The sequence below is a fragment of the Nyctereutes procyonoides genome, unplaced genomic scaffold (genome assembly GCF_905146905.1).
Source record: "Nyctereutes procyonoides isolate TBG_1078 unplaced genomic scaffold, NYPRO_anot_genome, whole genome shotgun sequence".
Classification (NCBI taxonomy): Eukaryota; Metazoa; Chordata; class Mammalia; order Carnivora; family Canidae; genus Nyctereutes; species Nyctereutes procyonoides.
In genome coordinates this window covers 31,654,554-31,676,393 of record NW_026575020.1, presented here as the reverse complement: position 1 = coordinate 31,676,393, position 21,840 = coordinate 31,654,554, and the positions used below count along the sequence as shown (strand labels likewise).

The following is a 21,840-nucleotide window of genomic DNA, read 5'->3' as shown; positions in this document are numbered from 1 at the left end:
GGACAGGAACAGGGAGATTCACCTGGAGAATCATGACTTTTCTGCTTCTTGAAAAAGAGGTGTCTCGGAGGCCGTCCTAGGGGCGGGGGGGCTGGAGTCCCAGGGCGGGAGGGGACACAGCATGTGCTGCAGAGGGACAGATGCACATGCACCAACATCACACGGCAGCCGCTTCATCCCCATCCCCATCCTGTGAGGACCCCGGGCCCCCACCACGGGAGCCACTGCGGAGGTGACCCGCTGCACATCCCTGATGTGCACTCCCGAGCCCTGGCCTGAGTGGGGGCCTTCTGTCCATCCCCACCGGGTCCCTGGGAGGCAGAGCTCTCCATCCTTGCTGAGGGAGGGGGCATGAGCTGGTCAGAGGCAGAGCTGGACGTGACCCAGGCCCCTCAGCTGCAGCCCAGCTCTGAACCTGAACAAAATCCCTTCTGAGGGGAACACAGCAGGTTCTAGCTTCCAAGACACAGGCAGCGGGATTCCCACAGGGTGGGTGGGAAAGGAGCTCATCTGGGTGAGAGCCAGTGTCCCCGTCGCAATGCTCGTAGGGGCCATGTGGCAGGGAGGCCTCTGCGCTGAGATCAAGAACACGGGCCGCAGGCTGGCCTGCCTGGCGCCCTGCTGTCACCAGTTTGTGGGGATCCCGGGTCCCTCACTGTCCTGTGTCTGGTTCCTGGGTGCAAAGTGGAGCGAGCAGAAGGAACGGGCTCAGGGGGTGGCTGCTGGGACCCAAGGGCTCAGTCTGCACTCTGTGCGCTCAGTCTCTGCCAGCTGCCAGCACGGCACCACCACTGCCACCCGGTCCGTCCTACTGCCATCATCCGGTCCCACCGCCACCATCCAATCCCACCGCCGCCATCTGGTCCTGCCGCCACTAGGTCTCACCCGGCCACCACCCCACTGCCCAGCCCAGCCTCGAGCCCCAGTGTCAGGGTCAGCCCAGGTGTGCCTGATAGCTGGCACTTTCTGCTGGCCCTCCTGCCACTGCCACTGTCAGTGAAAGCCAGTAAGGCCACCTCCCCTCCCAGTTCCTCCCTGCTAAGCACCTGTGACAAGCCCTGAAAATAACTATGCTCTGGAAGGCGGATGAGGAAGATGGTCTGGTCTAGGACCCCAGGATCGGGCTATGGGTCCCCCCACTGTAGAGAATAAGATGAACCCAGCCTGGCACTGGAAGGCAGCCCAGGGTGGCTCACTCCCTGCCTGGATCACACCAGACACCCTCCCATGACAGCAGGTTCACCCAGTGCCTGTGGCCACAGAGGTCCACAGGGGGCCCTTCAACTGGAAGCCATCCCTGGACACACTCCCCTTTCACAGGAGACCAGGCCTGAGACGCCCTTTGCCTGTGAAGCCTGGCCGGGGTGGAGATGGGAGGGTGGGGGGAGCGCCAGCAGGGATGGGGTATGGGGGACAGGGGACAGGGAGGCCCCCCGGCCACACCAGGTACACGTCCTGGCATTGCACGCTGAGGCAGCCTGCCCTGCACACTGCGCCTTCCTGGGGAGCTGTTGTGACCGGGACCCAGAAGCTCCTAACCAGCAGCCAGCCAGGGTCACCGTCACACGGGCACCAGGAAACCCCATCCGGAGTGACACCAGACAGTGAAACATAGGAAATCTCAGCACAAAATGAAAGTCCTAGGAAGGAGCCAAAGGAGGCAGCGGTGCCCAGACATGCACACAGCGTGCAACCCAGGGGCAGGACAGCCTCAAGCCTCAAGCCGCAGGTGCCCGCACAGAGGAAGGTCACCAAGGGCACCCCGCAGCTGTGATCGAGGACAGTGGACCAGCTGCGCGAGACCCAGCAAGGCTGGCTCCTAGTGAGGACGTCTGCCACAGGTGGAGACCACAGGACACAGCAGCCCAAGGTGTGTGCCACGCACCGGGCTTCCGAACCCCTGGGGCTAAGGCTGGGGGACCCGAACTGGGACAGACAGATGGACAGCTCAGGATCAGGCTGGGGCTTAAGCCCGCCCCAAGCAGCCATGCATGAGGGAGATGGCAGGCGTGAGGTGAGTGAGGGCGTCCGAGCAACCCCTGCCAGGTGCGCGGACAACACGCCCGCACAGAGCTCACCCCCAAGTCACAGGGCCTGCTGCGCTTACCCCAGTCCTGGCTCCGACACCTGGCTGCGGGCATGGAGGGTTCAAGGAATTTCCAGAGCAGCTCACAGGAGTCAGAGACACACGAAGAAAGTCGTGTCACAACATTCACAGTGCTTAACACCCATGAGAGATGCAGAGGACAGTGACATGGAGAAGGGACCAGGGTCAGGAGGGCAGCATATTACCACTGTGCTTCTGGGGCTCAGGGCTTGTGAGCTTGGTCACCCAGGGTCCCTCCCCTTCCTGGTCCTGTCCTCTCCTGTCCTCTCCTCTACTGTCCCATCCTGTCCCGTACTGTCCTCTCCTCTTCCGTCCTCTCCTGTCCCGTCCTGTCCCATCCTCTTCTTTCCCATCCTCTCCCATCTTGTCCTCTCCTCTCCCGTCCTGTCTCGTCCTGTCCCATCCTTTCCCATCCTGTCCTCTTCTCTCCTGTCCCATCCTCTCCCATCCTGTCCTGCCCTCTCCTGTCCATCATGTCCCATCCCGTCCTGTCCTCTCCTGTCCTGTCCTGTCCCGTCCATGAGCCAGAACTGCTGGTACCTCTAACCAGCGTGATTCCTGTGTAGTCTAAGCTTATCAAATAGCTTTTCTTCTCCAACCTTCTGAGATCCTAAATCCAGCCGTGCACCTCCTGCTTCCTGCCCGCTGGCCCTTGTTGCTGGGAAAACCCAGTTGGTTCCCATGGATCCTTGACTCACTTGCTGGGTCCCAGGTGCCACCCTTCAGCTCGGGGAGTCTTGCTCTCACTTCTGAGGGGCTGCTGGTCCTGGCCTATGGGTTACTGGGTCCCATGGGATGGGGAGTGAGCGTCCCCCACCGTCTGTCCCCAAAGCTCAGATAGATCAAAGCGCAGTAGAGCTCAGCCATGAAGCTGCCAACCGGCGACGTGGTGGGAAGCATCTGGTGACAGTGAAGCGTCCCCCACCCTCTTTCAGGGATGTGTGTGCAGGTCGGCGTTCTGGGGCATCTTCACGGCCTCTCAGGCCTCCACCTCCATGGCCTCTGGATCCCCACGTCTGTGGCCTCTTCACCCCATTGTTCTTGATCAAGCTCAGCATGGCTCGCCCAGGACCTTGGGGGATCACGTTGTTGAGTCTGGGGGGGCCTGACCCCCCCCTCATCTGCAGGGCTCACAACACCCTCTTTACTGATGTCCTCTCTGTAGGGGCTGCTCCCTTCCCTTCCCCTGGGGCGGCTCCTTCCTGTTCCCATCCCAGCCCCCATGCCAGCCCCCAGGATGGCCCCCAGGACAGCCCCTAGGACAGCCCACACGCCAGGCCCCACACCGGGGCCCTAAAGGCATCTGCTCGTTCCACCAGTGGCTCTTTCTGTACTGGGCCCCGGGGGTGAGTGTGAACCAAGTGTCCCTATGCTGCCACCAGCTCCAAAGCAGCAGCTCCAGGCCACGGAAGGTGAGCGGCAGGTGCTTCCGGGGCCCACACACCGGCTCCGGCACTCTGCTCTCTGCCTTAAGGTCAAGCTTGCAAACGGCTGATGCCAAAATCCTCTGTGGAAGCTGGCAAGGCCACTGTGCTTCCCTAGGCTCCTACCGCCTGCCCCCTGGGGGCCGCTGGCAGCACACAGCGCTCACCCAGTGACCCGGGGCTCATTTCAGAACCAGGCTTCTCCAGCATTGAGCACCAAGCTTCGGTAGGAACCCAGAGATGACTTGGCACAGAATGTTCTAGATGGGGGCTGCAGGGTGGGCTGCGCTGGCCTTTCTTTGAAAGAGCAGGGGCTTCAGGTGGCCTCAGATGAAACAGCGTGAGACCCCTCCTGGGACGGGAGCTCCCAGAACGAGGATTGGGACGACAGCAAGGGAGTGTGCAAGAGGGGGTGCTGCATGTAGGCAATGAGAATTTTTTTTAATTGTGGCAAAATATACAGAACATGAATGACATCACCTTAGCATTTTTAAGTGCACAGCTCAGGGGTGTCAGGGCGCATGCTCAGTCCTGTGCTGTCCCCTCTGATGGTCACTGGAATGTGGTCCTCTTCCCACCCTACTGCTCATGCTCTCTTTCTCTCAGATCAATCAATTTTTAAAAATCTATTTTTTTTAAAAAAAAGAGAGAGTGTGATGACACATTTGGGACTATTTTGGCACGTTCTATTTTATATGCTACGATAATGATGTGCGTAGTGACAATGAGTGTAAGCACACCAAGTGCCTGGAGCTCTGGGGGCACAGGGAGGCGGGGGTCCACCGGCTTCATCAAGGGTTTGTACGGGGAAGGGGCCTCCACCAGAGAGGGGTATTCTTTCCCGAAGAAAGGTCACCCACTAATGTGCAGGTTTGGGGGCCCCTGGCACTGCCATCACGGCCATGCCCCGTGTCCCGCTGACGTGTTCTCCCGAGGCCACGCTGCCTCCTGGTCCTGCTGGAGCCCAGCTACAGGGAGGGGTCCTGGGGAAGCAGGGCAGGCTTGCACGCAGCCTATCTCCCTGAGCAGAAGCCTCTGACCCTCCTTGGCACCAGGAGTTCATCCTGAGGGGTGTAGTTCCCACTCCTGCGTTTACAGGCCCCCCTCCTCCCACCCACTTCCACAGCACAGGGGTCCTGGCAGGAAGGGAAGTGCCCGTTGGGCCCAGTCTTCTCCAGGCCCCACTTGCTGGGGCAGCAACCTGGGAAAGTGGGACCCCGGGGCCTGGGTCTCCCCCACCCTGGACAACATCAATCATGTTAGACTTGGGAGGCCTCTTTCTCTTGCGTGTTCCTCTAGTGGAATTCTCTGGAACCCCGTTCCTGGAAATGAACAGATTCGTTCCGAACAGTCAGCGTTGGCAGGAACACAGCAGGATTTCTGAGGCCTGGGCCAGGCAGACGCCCCATAGCCACAGGAGGGACCAGGGGAGGCTCTGCCCACGGCTGCCACAGGAAGGCCACCTGAGAGGCCACCCAAGACCCTCCTCTCCCCACCCCGCCTTCCCCAGGAGCCCAGGACCTGTGGGCTCCCCAAAGGTGGGCTCTTCCCCTGTACAGGGGTGAATCGTCTCTGCAGAAAGAAAGCAGAGCTGGTGTGGGAGAGTCCTTAGGCTCCATCCAAGCTGCTGACAGTGACATGTGGTAGAAAGGCCCAACACATAGGCCATGGGCACCTGGAAAGGCCCAACGCATGTGGGCGTGGGGTGTAGCTCCCAAGGCCCCGCATCAGGAGAGCAAGACTGCATCTGTAGGATTCGCTGGGGCAGCTGTCCCCCTCTTTGCTCCATTGTCCAACCCATGCCCTCCTCCCCAGGGGTGCGCAGGCCTTGGCACCCCTTCCCTCGGGGCACGGGGCTCACTCCTCTCCCCCGAGGGGGCTGGTTGGCCAACGTGGATCATCAGGACATATTCTGTGACTGGTCTCTTCTCCTCCAAACTCCTCAGGGGCACACCTGTAGCTCCGGGTCGCCAGAGACAGGTCGCACGAGGAGCCACAGTGAGTGCTTCAGAAGAGGTAAAGCATGGGGGTCTGGCAGGCTCGGGGCCCCAGCACTATGGCCTTTCCGATCACAAGGAAGCTGCCCATGCTGCGCCCGCAGGCACCCTGCCCTGAGGGGACCCACACAGCCATCTGGCGACCCTGCTGATTGCAGGAGACATCACCGCAGCCCGGTGACTCGGCACCTGAGCCTGCAGAGGGCTCGTTGCCTCGGGCGCCACCGGAACTTGCTGTACCCACAACCGCTTCCTGCAGTGGGCGGTGGGGGGGGGGTGTGTGACCCAGGAGGATCTGATGCCGAAGGCTGGAGGGTAAATAGGACAAAACCAGGAAGGACCACATCCTTTCAGGGAGGCTGGGCATGGGTGACCGGGGAGGCGGGGGGGGGGGGGGAGCTGCAGGAAGGAGCAGGGGTAAAGGGACATAGGTGATGTCTGTCCCTTGTGCAGGACACACGGCCACCACAGACACGTCACCCACAGACCCCAGGGCTGGCAGGGGGCTCTGAGGTCACTGGCTGAGCCCTGAGGCCCACCCTCCGGGAAGCAGCTGCACCCAATGCTGACTCTGACTTGTTGCCCAAGACTGCGACCCAGGAAGTGTTACCGACGCTGGCGGCCAGCCCTCACCCTCCGGCCCCCACCCTCCCCTCTGGGACCTGCCAGGAGCCGTCCAGGCCCCAGGGACACAGGGACCTTCCCGATTCCACTGGGAGGGAAGAGGCCTCCTATTGTCCTGGTGGAGGAAGCCCCCTGGGGGCCTGGGGATGAGCCCGGGGATTCCGGGAACCGCATGGGGGACTGGACGGTGCTGACCCGCACGCCCCCGCCCCTACATAAGGACCCGAGCCCACTGCTCGGCCTCGCTCACTCCCGGGAGCTCAGCGCAACCACAGCCGCAGCCATGAGGAGCTTCTTGCTTGTCCTGGCCCTCGTGTGTGGCATCCAGGCCACCGTCGTCCCCCGGACCATGGAGGACCTGGACCTCCAGAAGGTTCGAGGACGGCCGGGGTGGGTGGTGAGCTGCAGGGTGGCCAGGGAAGGGTGTCCTCCACAGGCTCTGGGGCATGAGCAGAAGCCATGACGTCGGGAAACCTGCCCCTGGCTCTCCGCCTTCAGGGTGGCTTGTCATTTGGTTTCCCCAGTCCCAGAAGGTTCTAGGGAACTCATGTGACTTGTACTTCAGACCCACCTGGGTAACAGGTGCATGATTTCCAGTGTGGAAATCCTGTAGCCCCGTGTCTGGTAGATGGCCAAGGGTCATCCAGAGCCCACTGACTGCCACCCGCTTAGACTTGGCCCCTGGCCTGGGTGGGAGGGGGAGTCCTCTGTGGGGACGAGAAGGGGCGCAGAGGCAGCTCACGGCCCCTTCCCCAGGTGGCTGGGACGTGGCACTCCATGGCCATGGCGGCCAGCGACATCTCCCTGCTGGATGCTGAGACCGCCCCTCTGAGAGTGTACATCCAGGAGCTGAGGCCCACCCCCCAGGACAACCTGGAGATTGTTCTGCGCAAATGGTGGGTGTGCAACCTCTCCCAGGCTGGGGGCCAGTGAAGGTTTGGCTTCTGGGTAGGCAGGTGGGAGGGCAAGTGGACAGACAGGTGGATGGGCAAGTGAACAGGCAGGTGGATGTGCAGTTAGGTGGGCAGGTGGAGAGACAGGTGGATGGGCAGGTGGGCAGGCAGGTGGGCGGGTAGGTGGGCAGGTGAGCGGGCAGGTGGAAGGGCAGGTGGATGGACAAGTGGAAGGGCAGGTGGATGGACAGGTAGATAGTCAGGTGGTAGGGCAGGTGGATGGGCAAGTGGGTGGGCAGGGCACTGTCCCAATGGGAGCAGTTTCATGTGTGTTGGAGCCCCCACCCAGGGCTCTGGGCCAACAGGCCAACCTCACAGGGTGGCCCCAGGTCAGGGTGCAAAGAGGCCTGTGTGGAGACTGACAGGTCAGCTCTGGGGCTGGGCCCTGGGGGCCCGGGCAGGTCCTGCCATGAGCCCTGTCTGCCCCTGGAGTGGGGTGGGGTGTAGGAGAGAGCTGGGTGAGTGTGGGGGCCAGAGAGTAGGACCCAAACCCCATGATGGCCAGCCAAATGCAGACTATCGCCCCTGACTGTGGGCTCAAGGGCACTCCCAGCAGGTTTTCCCTCTGGTTCCATCTGCCCCTCGTGGTCCTGTCCTATCTGGTCACCTGCCACCCGCTAGAGATTATGATGAGTACATCCCAGGTCCAGCTACCAGTCCGGGGCCCTCCTGGAGCATGGCCCCTCCTCCCCACTGTGGTTTGGCTCCAGCACAGTAAGGCCTGTGCAGCCGGCCCACAGGAGGAACCTTCTTTCAGGGAGGACGGCAGGTGTGCTGAGCAGAAGGTCCTGGCAGAAAAAACCGAGGTCCCTGCTGAGTTCAAGATCAACTGTGAGTGCTGGGCAGCTGGGCCATGAGGGACCCCAACCCGCCAACTCACAGGCAGGGCCGTGGGGCTCATGTTCTGGCCTGAGGGTTCCTCAGTGCCTGCTCTCACTGCCATTGCCACCATCCGTGCTCTGGCCTGGGGCCCCAGGGAGTCTCTGCTGGGCTGCTCTGACCCCTGCACCCCTGCAAGCACCTCCTGCACACTTGGCCAGGAGACCAAGCTCGCTGCCTGTGGGCGGGGCCTGGGGGAGCCTGTCCTCCTGGGCCATCTGTGCCCAATGAGACACCTGCTCCCAATGGTCAGGGCTCCATGATGCCCCAGACACTCCTGGGCTCCTCTGCTCCTCCACTCCTGTTGGGCTCATTCCCTCCTATGCTCGTTCTGCATTCCTCACTGAATCCAAAATGAGACGGCCCCGCGGCAGGGGCAGCTTCCACCACAGCTGTCCCCCCCAGCAGGCAGGCTAGGCTGCGACCACCTTTGCCCACCCCGGGCCAGCCCCCAAGACTGGCTTTGACTGGAGGAGGAGGCTTCACAGGACCGTTGCTGACCAGCCCCAGGGGCTCCACACCATTTGCCGCAACGGGGCTAGGATGTGGGCACTGGCTGCGCAGCTGCCAGGAGGCAGTGCGGTGCATCAGGGCCCACCGGCGCTGGTCCCTCATCTCCATGGGGACACAGCTCCGCCGCCAGAGGCCACTCTTCTCCCCCCCGAGGTGTCCAATTCACTCAAACTCAGTGTGGAAACCACTTTTAACCACGCTGGGTCCCAGGCTGCGGGGCTGGGGACATCCGGGATCTAGTGAGGGGCAAGCGCCATTTAGGAGGTGGCCCCATGGGGCCTTGTGCGGGTCCCAGGGAAGCCCCCCGCCCAGGCCTTGCCAGGTGCTGGCCATGGGCACCTCACACGTCCCCTCCTGCTGGAGTGGAGAACCTGAGTCCAATACCCCATCCTGGTGTCCCCCCAGATGTGGAGGAGAACCAGATCTTCCTGCTCGACACGGACTATGACAACTACCTGTTCTTCTGCATGGAGAACACGGATGCCCCCCAGCAGAGCCTCATGTGCCAGTGCCTGGGTATGCGCCCCTGTGCCCGCAGAGAGCACGGCTGCTCGGTCCTCCCTGTGACCTGCGGTGGGCGGTGGACACGTCTTGAGTCCCCAGGGGGCCCCAGGGCTTGTCAGGAGAAGGTGGTCAGGTGCTGAAGAAGAGGGCGCCTTGGGGACTGTGAGTAGCTGGTGACAGGGACAGATGTGAGCTGCTGTGACCATCTCTAAACGGGCAGGTTCAAAGCCTTTGTAAACGTAGTTGCTTTTATTTCACCAAAAGACAAGTCAGAGATAAACATGTCTTTGAATTGTAACATCCTGAAAACAAACATAAAGTGACATTTTCACAGTCCCAGAAACACCATCGGGGCTCCCAGCCTCCCCAGGGGACCACGAGCTGGGGGACAGAGGCCCCCAGTCCACATGTCAGCAGCCCGCAGCGGCAAGCCATCTCTTCCCATGTCCACGCAGACCCCCTGCGCTGCCCTGGGGTGAGGGGGAGGGGACAGGGACCCTGGAGCCCAAGACTGACCTCACTCCACCCCCCCACAGCCAGGACCCTGGAGGTTGACAACGAGGTCATAGGGAAATTCAACAGAGCCCTCAAGACTCTGCCCATGCACATGCAGCTCTTGAACCCCACCCAGGCGGAAGGTGAGCACCCCACACCCCACACCTCACACCCCTGCTTTCACTCTGCGTGTGGTTCACCTGCCAGACAGCCATGAGCACCGGCCCCCCATCCCCCAGGCCTCCCTGGACAGGGTGGAGCAGGAGGTTACAGACCCTGAGGGGGATCCCTCTCCCCACCCCATCTCCATCCCCTCTGGGCCTGGGGCTGTCCTGACGACCTGTGACCCCCCCTACTGCTCTCCTCCCCCACAGAGCAGTGCCTCATCTAGTGAGCTCTCACCTGACCCGTCTCCTGGGTAACGTACTAGCCCTGTCCCCGCCCACCCAGCCTGGATATGTGCATGGGTTGGGGGCATCCCAAGGGACCCCGGCTCCCCTCTGTCTGCCCCTGGCTCCTCTGCGGGAACGGCTGGAACCTGGCGTCCCTCCCAGTGACTCCCGGGGCCAGGCTGGCCGCATGCCCACTCTCTCTTTCTCCAGTGGTCTCTCTGGGGTGTCCTTCCCATGTCCCTGTCAAGCTCCCACGTGATGTCCCCATGGCCTCTCCTGGGCGAGGTGGGGCAAACATGGGGGGCTGGTGTGGAGTGACCAGTCCGCAGCCTGAGGCGGACAGGCCGGGCCCCACCCTCAGGGTCTGATAGGCTCCCCAGGAATCACAGGGGAGCCCCCGTCTGTTTCAGGGCCCTGAGGTGACATTACCCCGTCTGTCCCCCGTCAGAGGAATCAGGGGGGACGGAGCCCCAGGTCCTGCCAGTCCTGCCCTTCCAGTCCCCAGGCTCCTTGGAGCTCCAGCCTGGGTCCCCCTGCCCTGAGCCTCTCCTCCTCCAGCAATAAAGAGATAAACCAGAGCAGTCTGCCTGGGTCTTTCCTGGTTGAGGCATGAGGGGTGGGCAGGGTGGGGGGTGCAGGGCAACAGGGAGGGGGATGTGCGGGGCAGAGGGTGCGGGGTTCAGGCCTGGGCCCCACAGTCCATGGCATCTGGGCATCAGCACTCGTGATGGGATCTCTCAAGCCCAAGGAAGGAGCCGAGGGGCTGCAGGCGTGCCTGTCATCCCTGCACACCGGGCAAACGTCACAAAGGACCACAAGTGAGAAGGGCTGAACACTTAATCTGATAACTATCGATAGGAAACCATAAACACATTACTTGCCAATCAAATTCTGTGCTCTTATGAAAGCGCCACCCGTGACCCTGGAGGCTGTGTCTCAGGAACATGAGGCTGACTGCGCCAGGAAGACCTTGGGCTTCAAGCCTCATGTTCTGACAAGCGCACTGACCCGTTCAGGGCGAGAACGAAGCAGAGGCTCCCCGGGTTAGCAGGTCTAGGAAAAGCAGTCAGAGGCGGAAAGGAGACTTGTTTTCCGCAGACGTTTACTGGCATAAACGTAGGAGTGAACCCCACAGAACCAGGGCTCCTTCAATAACCAGAACAATTCACATTTAACAACATATACACATATTTTTATGTATGTAAAATTATATATAAATGTTACATACACATAACAGTTTATGTATAATTTTGATGTTTTAAAACCATAGATGGAATAGATACATTTCTAGAAAAACATTAATGACCAATTTTGGCTAAAAGGAAAACTTGAAAAATTTCTTTTAAATTTTTAATTGAAATATAGTTGATCCATGACATCACATTAGTTTCAGGGGTACAGCAGAGCGATTCGACAAGTGTGTACCCTGCAGAACGCACAAGTGTGGTCGCCACCTGTCACCGTATGAAGTTAGTACAGTGTTACTGACTGTGTTCCCTCTGCCGTATTTCACATCATTGTGACTTATTTATTTTACAGCTGGAAGCTTGTACCTCTTCATCCTCGCCACCTATTTTGCCCGCCCCACCCACTAGTGACCACCAGTTCGTTCTCTGTATTTATAAGTCTGCTTTTTTTCTTTGTGGTTTATTTTCTCATTTGTTATGTTTTTTAGATCTCACCTATCAGTGAAATCAAATGGTGTTTGTCTTTCTATTTCACAATATCCTCTAGGTCCTCCCCTGTCATCATAAGTGGCAAGATCCCACTCCTCGTGATTGCTGAATATATTCCATTGTGTATATGCACACCGCATCTTTCTTTACCCATTCATCCAAGGACAATGCAGGCTGCTGCCATGTCCTGGCTGTTGTCAACGATGCTGCAGTGAACACAGGGGTGCAGATATCTTTCCAAATCGGTGTTTCCATTCTCTTCAAATAAATACCCAGATGTGGAATTTCTGGGTTGTATGGCACATCTATTTTTAATTTTTTTAAAGATTTTTTTAAAGATTTTTTTTATTGATTTGAAAGAGAGAAAGAGAGTGCGAGCAAGCATGAGTAGGAGGGGACAGGGGGAGGAGGAGGAGAGAGAAATTCAAGCAGACTCCACACTGAGTGTGAAGCCCTACGTGGGACTCAGTCTCACCACACTGAGATCACAACTGAGTGGAGACCAAGAATCGAACGTTTGACTGAGGGAGCCACCCTGATGCTCCTATTTTTAATTTAAAAAAAAAAAGATTTGAAAAGAACTATAGCTATAGAAAATCAAGAGCAGTTCCAGACCCCAGTCTATAGGCGAGAGCCACCAAACTGCTATCAGATGGTTCCTAGCTCAGACAGTCGCCCCAAGGTGTAGACACAGATAGGAAGTTGCTAGACTCTCCTATGACAGAGCTGGAAGAGGAGGAGGCAAGGAAGAAGAGGGCAGACATCCCCTTTTAGGATAAAGACAAATATCTAAATGATTTATTACCACGTTGAATCTAATGATGATTTCAATACATCATGATTTAACCCAGAGAGTCAAGGACATTTCCATATTAGAAAACACATTCAAACTTCACTAGCTAAGAGAGTAACTTTAATTGGTTTTTTAAAATACTTCAAATATATCATATCCCTTTAACAAGGCAAACTTTTCACTATCAAGAGTGACACTCAACACAAGCTGGTCTACACCACATTAACAAACAACCTTAAAATCTCAGTGACTCAAAGCATCATATATATTTCTTGTTTATTGCAAATGTCCTTTACCGTTTAGCAGGGATATTGCACCTCATGGCCACTCAGGAATCCAGGTGGTTAAACAGCCACCCCCAGGAGGTTGCCGGTCACCATATAGAGGGAAACTGTAGACCTCCAGAGAGCCTCAAACCATCCGTTCAATGCTCCATCCGGAAAGGAATACACGTCACCTCCCTTCTCCACCTATAGTCCAGAAGTTGTCACTCAGCTAGAGGGAAGCTGAAAATAAAATCCTGCCTAGGACTGGAAGGGAATATCCCTACACTGGTAATTAAAAACAAAAACAAAACAAAAAAACTTAACTAGCGGACATCATTTTTAAGGGTGAGAAACTCATTGCTTTGCCCTTATGATTGACAGCAAAGCACGGCTGTCCTCTGCCGGTACTCTGTTCAATACGTGCTGAGGGTCTTACTGCAATAAGACAATGATAAGAAAGAAAAGACATAAACATTGAAAAGGAAACATCTAGCATCACCAACAAAACAAAAAAAGAGAGAAGACACAAATTATTAGCTCAGGAATGAAAGAAGGGATCTCACCACAGGCCCTGCAGACACCAAAGGACGATAAGGAAATCTATGAACACTTTTATACACATAAATTTGACAACTCAGACGAAATAGACCAATTCCTCAAAAAATACAAATGACCACAACTCCTCCAGCATGAACTAGATCATCTGAATAGCCCCATGCTTATTAAGAAAATTTAATTCCTGGGACACAGGATGATTCAGTGGTTGAGTGTCTGCCTTTGGCTCAGGGTGGGATCCTGGGGTCCTGGGATCGAGTCCCCACGGGGCTCCCCACAGAGAGGCTGTTTCTCCCTCTGCCTGTGTCTCAAGATGTGATTTCAGGGTCGTGAGATTGAACCCTACATCGGGCTCCAGGCTCAGTAGGGAGTCAGCTTGAGATTCTTTCTCTCTTTCCCTCTGTTCCTCCAAATCATGTTCTCTCTCTCTTAAATAAAAAAAATCTTTAAATAGGGAATGATGAATGCTTTCATCAATGATGGATGGATGGTGAGAAGGTGAATCATGGATCATGACAAGGATCCCTGCTCCCAATCCTCTTAGTCATCAGAGTGCAGAAAGTTCTAGGCAGGACAATAAAGCAAGAAAAAGTAAAAAAAAATAAAAAATAAAAATAAAATAAAAATAATAATAATAATAAGGCATGCAGTTCCAAAAGGAAGAAATAAAAGTATCTCTATTTGCAGATAATACAATTAACTATGTAGAAAATCTTAAGGAATCTGCAAACAAAAGCAAAAACAAAACAACAACAAAACCTTCTTGAATTAATGAGCTCATCAAGGTGGCAAAATATATGAAAAACATACAAAAATCAATTATGTTTCTAGCAATAGACTGTGGACACTGAAATTAAAACACAATGCCAGGGCAGCCCCGGTGGCTCAGCGGTTTAGTGCTGCCTTCGGCCCAGGGCGTGATCCTGGAGACCCAGGATCAAGTCCCACGTCGGGCTCCCCATGGAGCCTGCTTCTCCCTCTGCCTGTGTCTCTGCCTCCCTCTCTCTCTGTGTTTCTCATGAATAAATAAATAAAATCTTTTTAAAAAATGCCATTTATAATCACTCCCAGAAAAGTGGAATGCTTTGATGTAGATCTAATGAAACATACATAGGGTCTGTAGGCTGAGGACCATGCCACAGTGAGGGAAAAAAATCGAGGAAAATCTAATAAATAGTCTTACTGTGTCCGTGAACCAAGACTCAGCAGCGTAAAACATGTCAATTCTCCTCCAGGGGTATACAGCTTTCATGCAATTCCTGTCAAAATCCCAGTAGGGTTTTTCTGTAGACAAGATTATTGTAAGATGTTTATGGAAAGACAAAGGTCCTAGAATAGCTACAGTAATTTTGGGGAAAAAAATGATAAAGTGGGAGCAATCACTCCATCCATAAATTTTAGGTTTCATAAATTTTAAATCTTATTATATAGCCCAAAGAATCAAGGCAGTGTACGTGTAGAGGCGGAGACACACAGATCTGAAGAACAGAGTGAAGAGCCCAGAAACAGATTCACACAAACACACCCGGCAGCAGGCAGGTGTTGGGGTGGGGTATCCCTAAAACCTGCCATGTCCTCCCTAAATTATGTTTAAGCCCAAGCAGGGCTGCCAGCAAACAATGGCCTCTCCTTGCCTCAGTCTCCCCAGGTCCCCCAGAAGAAGGAACCTCGTTCCTCCACATTGCAGCCCAGCACTGCTCGCATGGCCCGAAGTTTCTGCTACTATGCACGTCCCAGCCGGTTATCAAAACTGCTCCCTGAGAAACCCTGCAGCTGAGCTTCCTGGCTTGGAGACAGGGCGGTGGGGAGACCCGACGGCAGAGCTCCCATTCCTGGAGTTACCACCAGCTTGCCGAGGGATCCAGGGATCCAGGGATGGAGGGATCCAGGGATGGGCCTCCAGGTTTCCACCGTCGGCTCTCTGCAAAAGGATTCCTCGCTCTCAGTTACCCCAAAAGGGAGAGAAACCAGCGACGCCCCAGAAGCGGTGGGATGATGGGAGATGGGATGTCTGCAGGATGGAGCTGGAGCAAAGCACTCACAGAAATGTTTCACGCCGAAGGGGACAGTGCGGGCTGGTGCGGAGCAGACACACAGGCCTCGGGTTTTCTCCCTCGGAATCCTAAAGATTTGACTCAAATGCAAAACCTCACAGCTACAGAAGGAAAAGCTTCGGCTCCCGCCCAGGCCAGGCGTCCTTCGGATGGCCACTTGGTGGCACCCGAGTCCCCTCGTTCCGTGAACACGGCAGGACCCAAAGTATTCAGAAAGGGGCGGGGAAGTTCTGCCCAAGGGGCTCCACCGTCCTGCCCTTGGCAGCCTGTCCCTAACCCCCATGCTAGGCCTGACTCAGAGCTGTCTCCTCAGGAGCCACTGGGGACTGCCACTTGATGTCCACGGTGTCCACGTGATGTCCTCCGGTGATGCCCACGGCGTGCGCTTGGTGTCTAGTCTGCAAGGACGTGTCAGCCTCTGACATGGCCATCACCGTGACCGTGACCGTCCTGGGTCCACCGAGCCCAGGCATGCGCAGTGACCCCCGTGTGTGAGCTACCGTGTGGAGCCCGCCTCAGATTCACAGCCCGTGCCCAGGTGCTTGCCGTCCTGCCCAGCACGCCTGGCCCCTCCCCAGGCCCATTCCCACACACAGACACGGGGGACAGGGGGACCCCTCCCAGGGCTGTCACCTGAGATCCCAGATTCCACCCTGGATGCTGCGGGGACACTCCCTTGGTGAAGGCCCTAGTGACCTCTCCATGGCTGGGAGCTGGTCTCCTCGTGTCCATGGGTGAGGAGGACCCCAGACAGGCAGGGCTGGACAGTACCTCACCCCCAGATTACAATGGTCACAGCAGCAAGTCTGTCTGACAGTCCCTGGGGCTCTCAGGGCAGAGTCCCAGCAGGCCCAGGGCTCCCGCAGACACTCCAGTCTTGACCTCTGATGTCAATGACTTGTATGCTCGTCGGGGTAGGGGGACGACAGGGGGAGATGGAAGAAGAAAACCCCTCCCCCCTGCCCCTCTGTGCTCTGCCCTGGCTGTTCCAGCAGGGACGTCTTCTCAAGTCCACCTTGTATAAGTTTCTTGACTTTTTTGGAAATGATCTGGGGCTTGGACCCTGCTCCCTAGGACACAGCCAGTTCCTGACACCCACCTGAGCACTCTCCACAGCCTGCATCCAGGCACCTGTGACCTCGGCCCTCCAGGCTGGCTGGCTGCCCAGCTGCTGCTCCGAGCCTGACCTCCCCAACGTGGCCTCGTCTCCCCATCCCCGCCAGCCTGGCCTCGGGGACAGTGGGTGACCCTGACAGACTCACAGCCCACGAGCCAAAGTGTCACTCCAATCACACCCTTCCACTGGCTACCGTCACACAGAGGGAACCAGTCTGTACGTGACCCAGGAGCTCCCAGGACCTGGCCTCGTGACCTCGTGGAGCATCCTCACCTTCCCACATCCCCTGTCCCCTGCCTGCTTCAGGGCTCTGGCTCACGTTCACCTTCCAGAGCACTGTTCCCTCCTCCCTTCACCCAGCCCCTCCCCCAGCACACAGCTCAGCACACAGCTCAACCATCACCCCTCCTGAGAGGTGAGCACCATGTGACACTGTCACTCCTGTGTGGAGCCCTGGGCGGGCTACACATTCCAGAAGACTCTATCCACCTCATGGTCACCAGCTACCTGTGCCTGTGGGTGCCTGGCACGCAGCAGTGGCCCGCTCAGGACAGGCTGGAGTCTGCTGCTGTGCAGGGTCTTCATGTCAGGGCCTCTGGACCATTCTCCCATTTCTCCTGCCCAGGAAGAAGGGACAGACACAGCAGAATGCCCCAGGACCCCTGATGGGGAGCCAAGGTCCCCTGGTACCAGGATGGGGGCTTCCTTGCTGGGCTGATTCATCAGATCCTCAGACATGCCGCCCCAGGACATTGTCTTGTGCCCATGGGCCCACCTCTGCAGTGTCCTGACCTCCCTCCCCATCCCCCAGTGGCTGCCCTGACTTCCCTGCCCCTCACCCTCCCCCAGTAGCTGCCCTGACTTCCCTGCCCATCCCCTGCCCCCAGTGGCTGATCTGACTTCCCTGCCCCTCCCCATGCTGTAGACCCACATTGTGTCTGCTCCAGGCTCTGGTCTGCGCCCTGGTCACCTGTGCAGCTCAGATGCCCCCCAGAGAGGGTGGTGAGCAGCAGGGGTGCTGTCGTCGGTCTGAGAGGCCGTGAGTTGTAGAGGGTATGAGAGATGCTTGAAGTAAATACAAACCAACAACACAGGCCCTGGTTTCTTGCCAGGGTGCTGACCATCGTGAGGGTTCTGTGCCTTCCAGGCCCCCCGGAACCCCTCCCAGCACACATCCCAGGACAATGGAAGGGGAGGAGGGAGGAGGCTGGTCCTGGCCTTCCTGGCTCAGGGAGGATGGATGTCTTGGGAGGACAGGCCAGGAGGAGGGAGGGAGCCCCTGGGGCTGAGGTGACTCCTCCATGACAGCCTCAATCCACAATGTGGCTGAACCACCCTGATGGCAACCACCCTGCAGGCCAAGGGACAACCCTCACATCCTTCAGATACAGGGCAGGTGTCAGGGAGGCTCCGCCATTCCTGTGGGAGTGATTCTGAAGGCCGAGGAGGCTGGGCGGGATGGCTGGGCCAGCCAGGGCGGCTCTTCAGACCAGTGGCTCCAGAGGACGGAGGACGCATCCCAAGGAGGGACGCTGGCTGCCCAGCCTCCCCAGCCTCTGGGCCCCACGGTCATGGCCACACTGCGAGGGCCACTCCTGCTGCTGACCCTTGGCCTGGGTCTGGCCAGTGCTCAGAAGGCTCTGGAAGAGGTGCCAGTAGAGCCGGGGTTTCAGGCCCAGAAGGTAAGGGAGTAGGGTCAGGTCCCTGGAGAAGCCTTGGGGAGGGTGTGGGTGCCTGGCGCTGTGCAGTGGCAGTGCCCCGGGAGCAGGACTTGAGGAGAGAGGCCGGACAGGTGGGCGAGGCGCAGGCTTGCAGGCGGTCAGCTGCCCCTCCAGCCACAGGCATGGCCCAGGTAGGAGTAGGGGTCTTCGTCCGCCCACAGTGCCCACCACTGGACCTGCTGATCAGGGGTGTGAACAGCACTGGGGCAGGAAGGGGCCAGAGTTGATGCACCCATCTGAACCCCTGCCCGTCTCCATCTCTGGCTGGAGCCGGCCAGAGAAGCCATCCAGGACAGGGTCCCTGGGCATCCCTCGCCCCTCCCCAGACCCGGCCAGGGCGTCTGGAGCCCAACGGGACAGCGCTTGGACCAGACACAGGAGCTGAAAGAAGAGAGGCAACAAGAAGAGGCGGGGGAGACAGGACAGCCTGACACAGAAGGACATTCACAACCAGGAACCGGACACCTGTCTCCCACCCCGACCTCCACCGAGGGCACCCCTCTAGCCCCTGACCTCCCCTGGCAGCTCAGTGCCTGCGATGCTGGGGCCTGAGAGCCAACCCCAGAGGCTCGGGTGCTTTGCAGCCAAGGACCCTGCACCACCTGCGTACCTCACACCTGCAGGTGGAGGGCCGCTGGCTGACCATCCAGCTGGCTGCCAGCCGCGCCCACCTGGTCTCCCCCACCGATCCCCTGAGGCTCGGCCTCCACTCCATCTGGACCCGGGATGAGGACGTGGAATTCGTCTTGTTCTGGACGTAAGCATGCCCCTGCAGCTCTTCTCAGGGGGGTTCCCTCTCAGGGGCCTCCCAAGGGACAGTGACCAGTGCTTAGAACCAGAGGGACACGTGGCATGGAGCTGCAGGCTCCAGACCCTTCCAAGAGGAACAAGGTTTCATGTCAGAAGCCCTAAAGCTTTAGGACAAGGAGCAGGGGGGAAACACACAGCCTGGTTCTTCCTGTCCCCGGGGATGAGGCATAAAGACTTGGCCTATGTGTGGAGCCCAGGTGACCCAGGACAGCCTGGACCAGGTTCCCACCCCCCCCCCCCCGCCCCCAGAGACCTGAACCTCCAAGCCAAGGACAGGGAGTTTGACAGCTCAAGGAACAGGAAACCCCTGCTTCCTTACTCCTGCCCTCTGGTCCTGTGTCAGCCCCTCAAGAGCCCACCCCCTCCCCCAGCTGGATGGCCCTGGAAGCCAAGGGAGCCAGGAGACTCAGAGAGGCAGGAGGGACATCAGCCAAGGTTCCTTCAATGTCCCACTGGGGCAGAGCCTGAGCTGGCACCCCAGGGGGCCGAGAGACAGGAACAGGCTGGGACTTCCTATGCCCCCTCCTCTTTTCGCAGAGGAGACGGGGTGTGCAAAGGAGTGAACGTCACCGTCCACCCAACTGGGCTCCAAGGCCAGTTCCAAGGCTCCTGTGAGTAGCCCAGAGCCCCCTGGTCTGGGTGCTGTGCTGGGTATGGGGGGGTGCAGGGGACGCTCGATGCCCTGATCCAGGGGGCTGGAGGAAGTGCGATGCTGGCGGGAGACATCCTCCTGGTGCCCTGCGCTGTCCAGGGGGGTGTCCAGGGTGGCGGTGGAGGAGAGAGGTATCTCCGGTCACCCGGCTGGGGTCTCCCACAGTGGAGGGAGGCAGCAGCATGCACGTCCACTTCGTCAGCACGGACTACAGCAATCTCATTCTCTACATCCGCCTGGAGGACGACGAAGAGACCACCAGCTTGTGGGCCCTGCTGGGTAGGAGGGGGGGTCTCTGTGAGGCTGTGTGGGGTGGCTGCCCAGACCTGAGCATAGGGCCTGCCGCTCCGGGGGTGCAGGGCCTGCCTGGACTGGACGGCTCTGAGCTGCACCCAACGGACACTTCCTCCCTGGCGCCCCTTGGGTTGGGCATCCCTGCACCTGCCCGCTCACTGCCATGGGAATTCATTCAACGGATCGGCAGCACAAGCCCGGATGTCCTGGGGGGGAGGGACAGTCCACTAGAGAAGAACCACTCCCATCTTAGTGGAAGAGATAAACAATGAATCTAAAAGCTACTGAGTCCCATCAGACTTCAGAAAGTGAAAGAGCCACGTGGAGAAGATGGGGGGTCATGAAGGAGGAGGGTGGGCGGGGCCGGGGGTTGGGGGGACACTTTGTCCTGAAGGTACATGGAGGTGGGGGCTAGGGCTGGGTCAGCGGGGAGGGGGCGGCCGGTCCTGCAGGCAGCAGGCTGTTGTGTGAAGGGAGGACCCAGATGTGCGGTGCCCCTTTGGGGAGCACTGCATATCCTCTGACAACAGTGGACCTGCTCTCAGGGGAGACAAGGAGGGAGGGGGACTAGGTGAGGCCCCAGCAGCCAGCCAGTCAGTGGCAGGGCTCAGGCTGGCAGGACGGGACACTCGGAGAACAGACAGGGCCTCTGGGCTCTGGTGCCCTCATCCCCCACCCTGTGGTTTCAGCCAGAAGAGTGCCCGGAGACCCCTTGTGGCTGAGGAAGTACCTTGAGTATGTCGCCAAGTTCCAGCTGCAGCAAGCCCTAGTCTTCAACCTCGATGGTGAGCACAGCCCACGAGACATGTGTCCCCTGCCTCACCCTACTCAGCACCCAGGCCACTGTGCTGGCGCCGTGCCTGCTGGATGGCACAAAGCCCCTGAAACGTGGTGACCTGGGCATGGCCTTGGTTTCCATTCTGCGGATTCGGACTCTGAGTCAGAGAGGCTCCGGCTGTGGAGCCCCTGGTCCCCACACCCCCTCCCCGGGCACCATCAGTCCACGAACACATGCAGGGCTGTGGGTGGGAGCGCGTCGAACAAAGGGACACCTTCTCCAGCTCTGTGCCCGTTCCACGGGGACCTTGTCGTCCCCTCACTGATTTGCTCAGGCCAGGGCTGCGTGCCAGAAAGAGAGCCCGGAGCAGGGGGAGCATGGCCAAGCTGTGGGGTTGTGCCAGGGGGCGGGCAGGCTATGGCCATCTGTGGGTGCTGGGCAGATGAAGGTGACCCCCAGGGGGGACGAGGGCTAAGCCCTGAGTTTGCTTGGTTGCAAAGTGAAAGGGCAAAGCTCCATCTCCACGTCTTCCTCCACAGCTCGGTGCCCCCCCGCCAGAGCCTAGGTCACAGCTGAGGAGCCCTCCTGCCTGGCCCTCCTCCTGCCCACTGCCCTCCCTCCCCCGCTGCCTCCCACCCTCCAGACTGGCTTCCCAGGCCTCCCAAGCCCCCTCCCCACCCCAGCCTGAGCCCGGCCCCCTCCTCAGCCCCCTCTTGGCCTCTCCCAGCCAGGCTCAGGGGCATGACAACGCTGAGCGGCCAGGAGGGGACAGGCAGCCCTTCCCTCCCCCCTGCCCCGAGTCCTGGGCTGCAGTGAACACAGCACTGGAGTCCTCCAGGGACACAACCCTGGTAGGGGCCGCCTGGCGCTCCTGTGACCTGCTTGCACCCAGCTCCTGCCCAGGGACAACTCAGAGAGGCACGCTGGGCCCGTCCCCACCCAGGTCAGAGAGTGCGGAGCAAGCCCAGGACCTGCCCATGCTCCCCAGAGGAGCCAGGTAAACACAGGCTCTTGCACTGGCACAACAGGTGAGCTGAGACAGGCCCCCACCCTGTCCTGGAAGTCAAGGGCGCAGCCAGGGCGGTGTCTGGACGGAAGGCGCCCCCTCTGCCTGGGGAGCCAGGACCACCCACGGAAGGGCAGGGTCTCAGGAAACTGTGTCACGGGCCCCCATACTACCCACCTGGAAATGCCAGAGACAGGTATGACTGGATCCTGCCCCAGGAACGCCCCGGG

General features: G+C 58.6%; 2 protein-coding genes across 2 annotated transcripts; both read left to right on the top strand.

The window, feature by feature from the left end:
- Nucleotides 1-6,402: 6,402 nt before the first annotated feature.
- Nucleotides 6,403-10,466, top strand: LOC129514035 (beta-lactoglobulin-1). Its single transcript, XM_055332584.1, has 7 exons — nt 6,403-6,525; nt 6,909-7,048; nt 7,863-7,936; nt 8,903-9,013; nt 9,538-9,639; nt 9,871-9,914; nt 10,299-10,466. Exons 1-6 carry the CDS (start codon nt 6,436-6,438, stop codon nt 9,885-9,887), a joined length of 534 nt encoding a protein of 177 aa, XP_055188559.1. The 5' UTR covers nt 6,403-6,435; the 3' UTR covers nt 9,888-9,914; nt 10,299-10,466.
- A 7,259-nt stretch (nt 10,467-17,725) lies between these two features.
- On the top strand, nt 17,726-21,223 carry LOC129516846 (minor allergen Can f 2-like). Its single transcript, XM_055336328.1, has 6 exons — nt 17,726-18,031; nt 18,694-18,827; nt 19,418-19,491; nt 19,698-19,811; nt 20,516-20,611; nt 21,144-21,223. Exons 1-6 carry the CDS (start codon nt 17,921-17,923, stop codon nt 21,167-21,169), a joined length of 555 nt encoding a protein of 184 aa, XP_055192303.1. The 5' UTR covers nt 17,726-17,920; the 3' UTR covers nt 21,170-21,223.
- Nucleotides 21,224-21,840: the final 617 nt, after the last annotated feature.

What these genes read in the sequence shown, in the direction of transcription:
- LOC129514035 (XM_055332584.1), top strand. Translation starts at nt 6,436, where the DNA reads ATGAGGAGCTTCTTGCTTGTCCTGGCCCTCGTGTGTGGCATCCAGGCC. An exon ending in AGGACCTGGACCTCCAGAAG is followed by an intron (nt 6,526 to 6,908) that starts GTTCGAGGACGG and finishes CCCCTTCCCCAG; the next exon opens with GTGGCTGGGACGTGGCACTC. An exon ending in TGCTGAGTTCAAGATCAACT is followed by an intron (nt 7,937 to 8,902) that starts GTGAGTGCTGGG and finishes GTGTCCCCCCAG; the next exon opens with ATGTGGAGGAGAACCAGATC.
- LOC129516846 (XM_055336328.1), top strand. Translation starts at nt 17,921, where the DNA reads ATGGCCACACTGCGAGGGCCACTCCTGCTGCTGACCCTTGGCCTGGGT. An exon ending in CGGGGTTTCAGGCCCAGAAG is followed by an intron (nt 18,032 to 18,693) that starts GTAAGGGAGTAG and finishes TCACACCTGCAG; the next exon opens with GTGGAGGGCCGCTGGCTGAC. An exon ending in CCTAGTCTTCAACCTCGATG is followed by an intron (nt 20,612 to 21,143) that starts GTGAGCACAGCC and finishes CTTCCTCCACAG; the next exon opens with CTCGGTGCCCCCCCGCCAGA.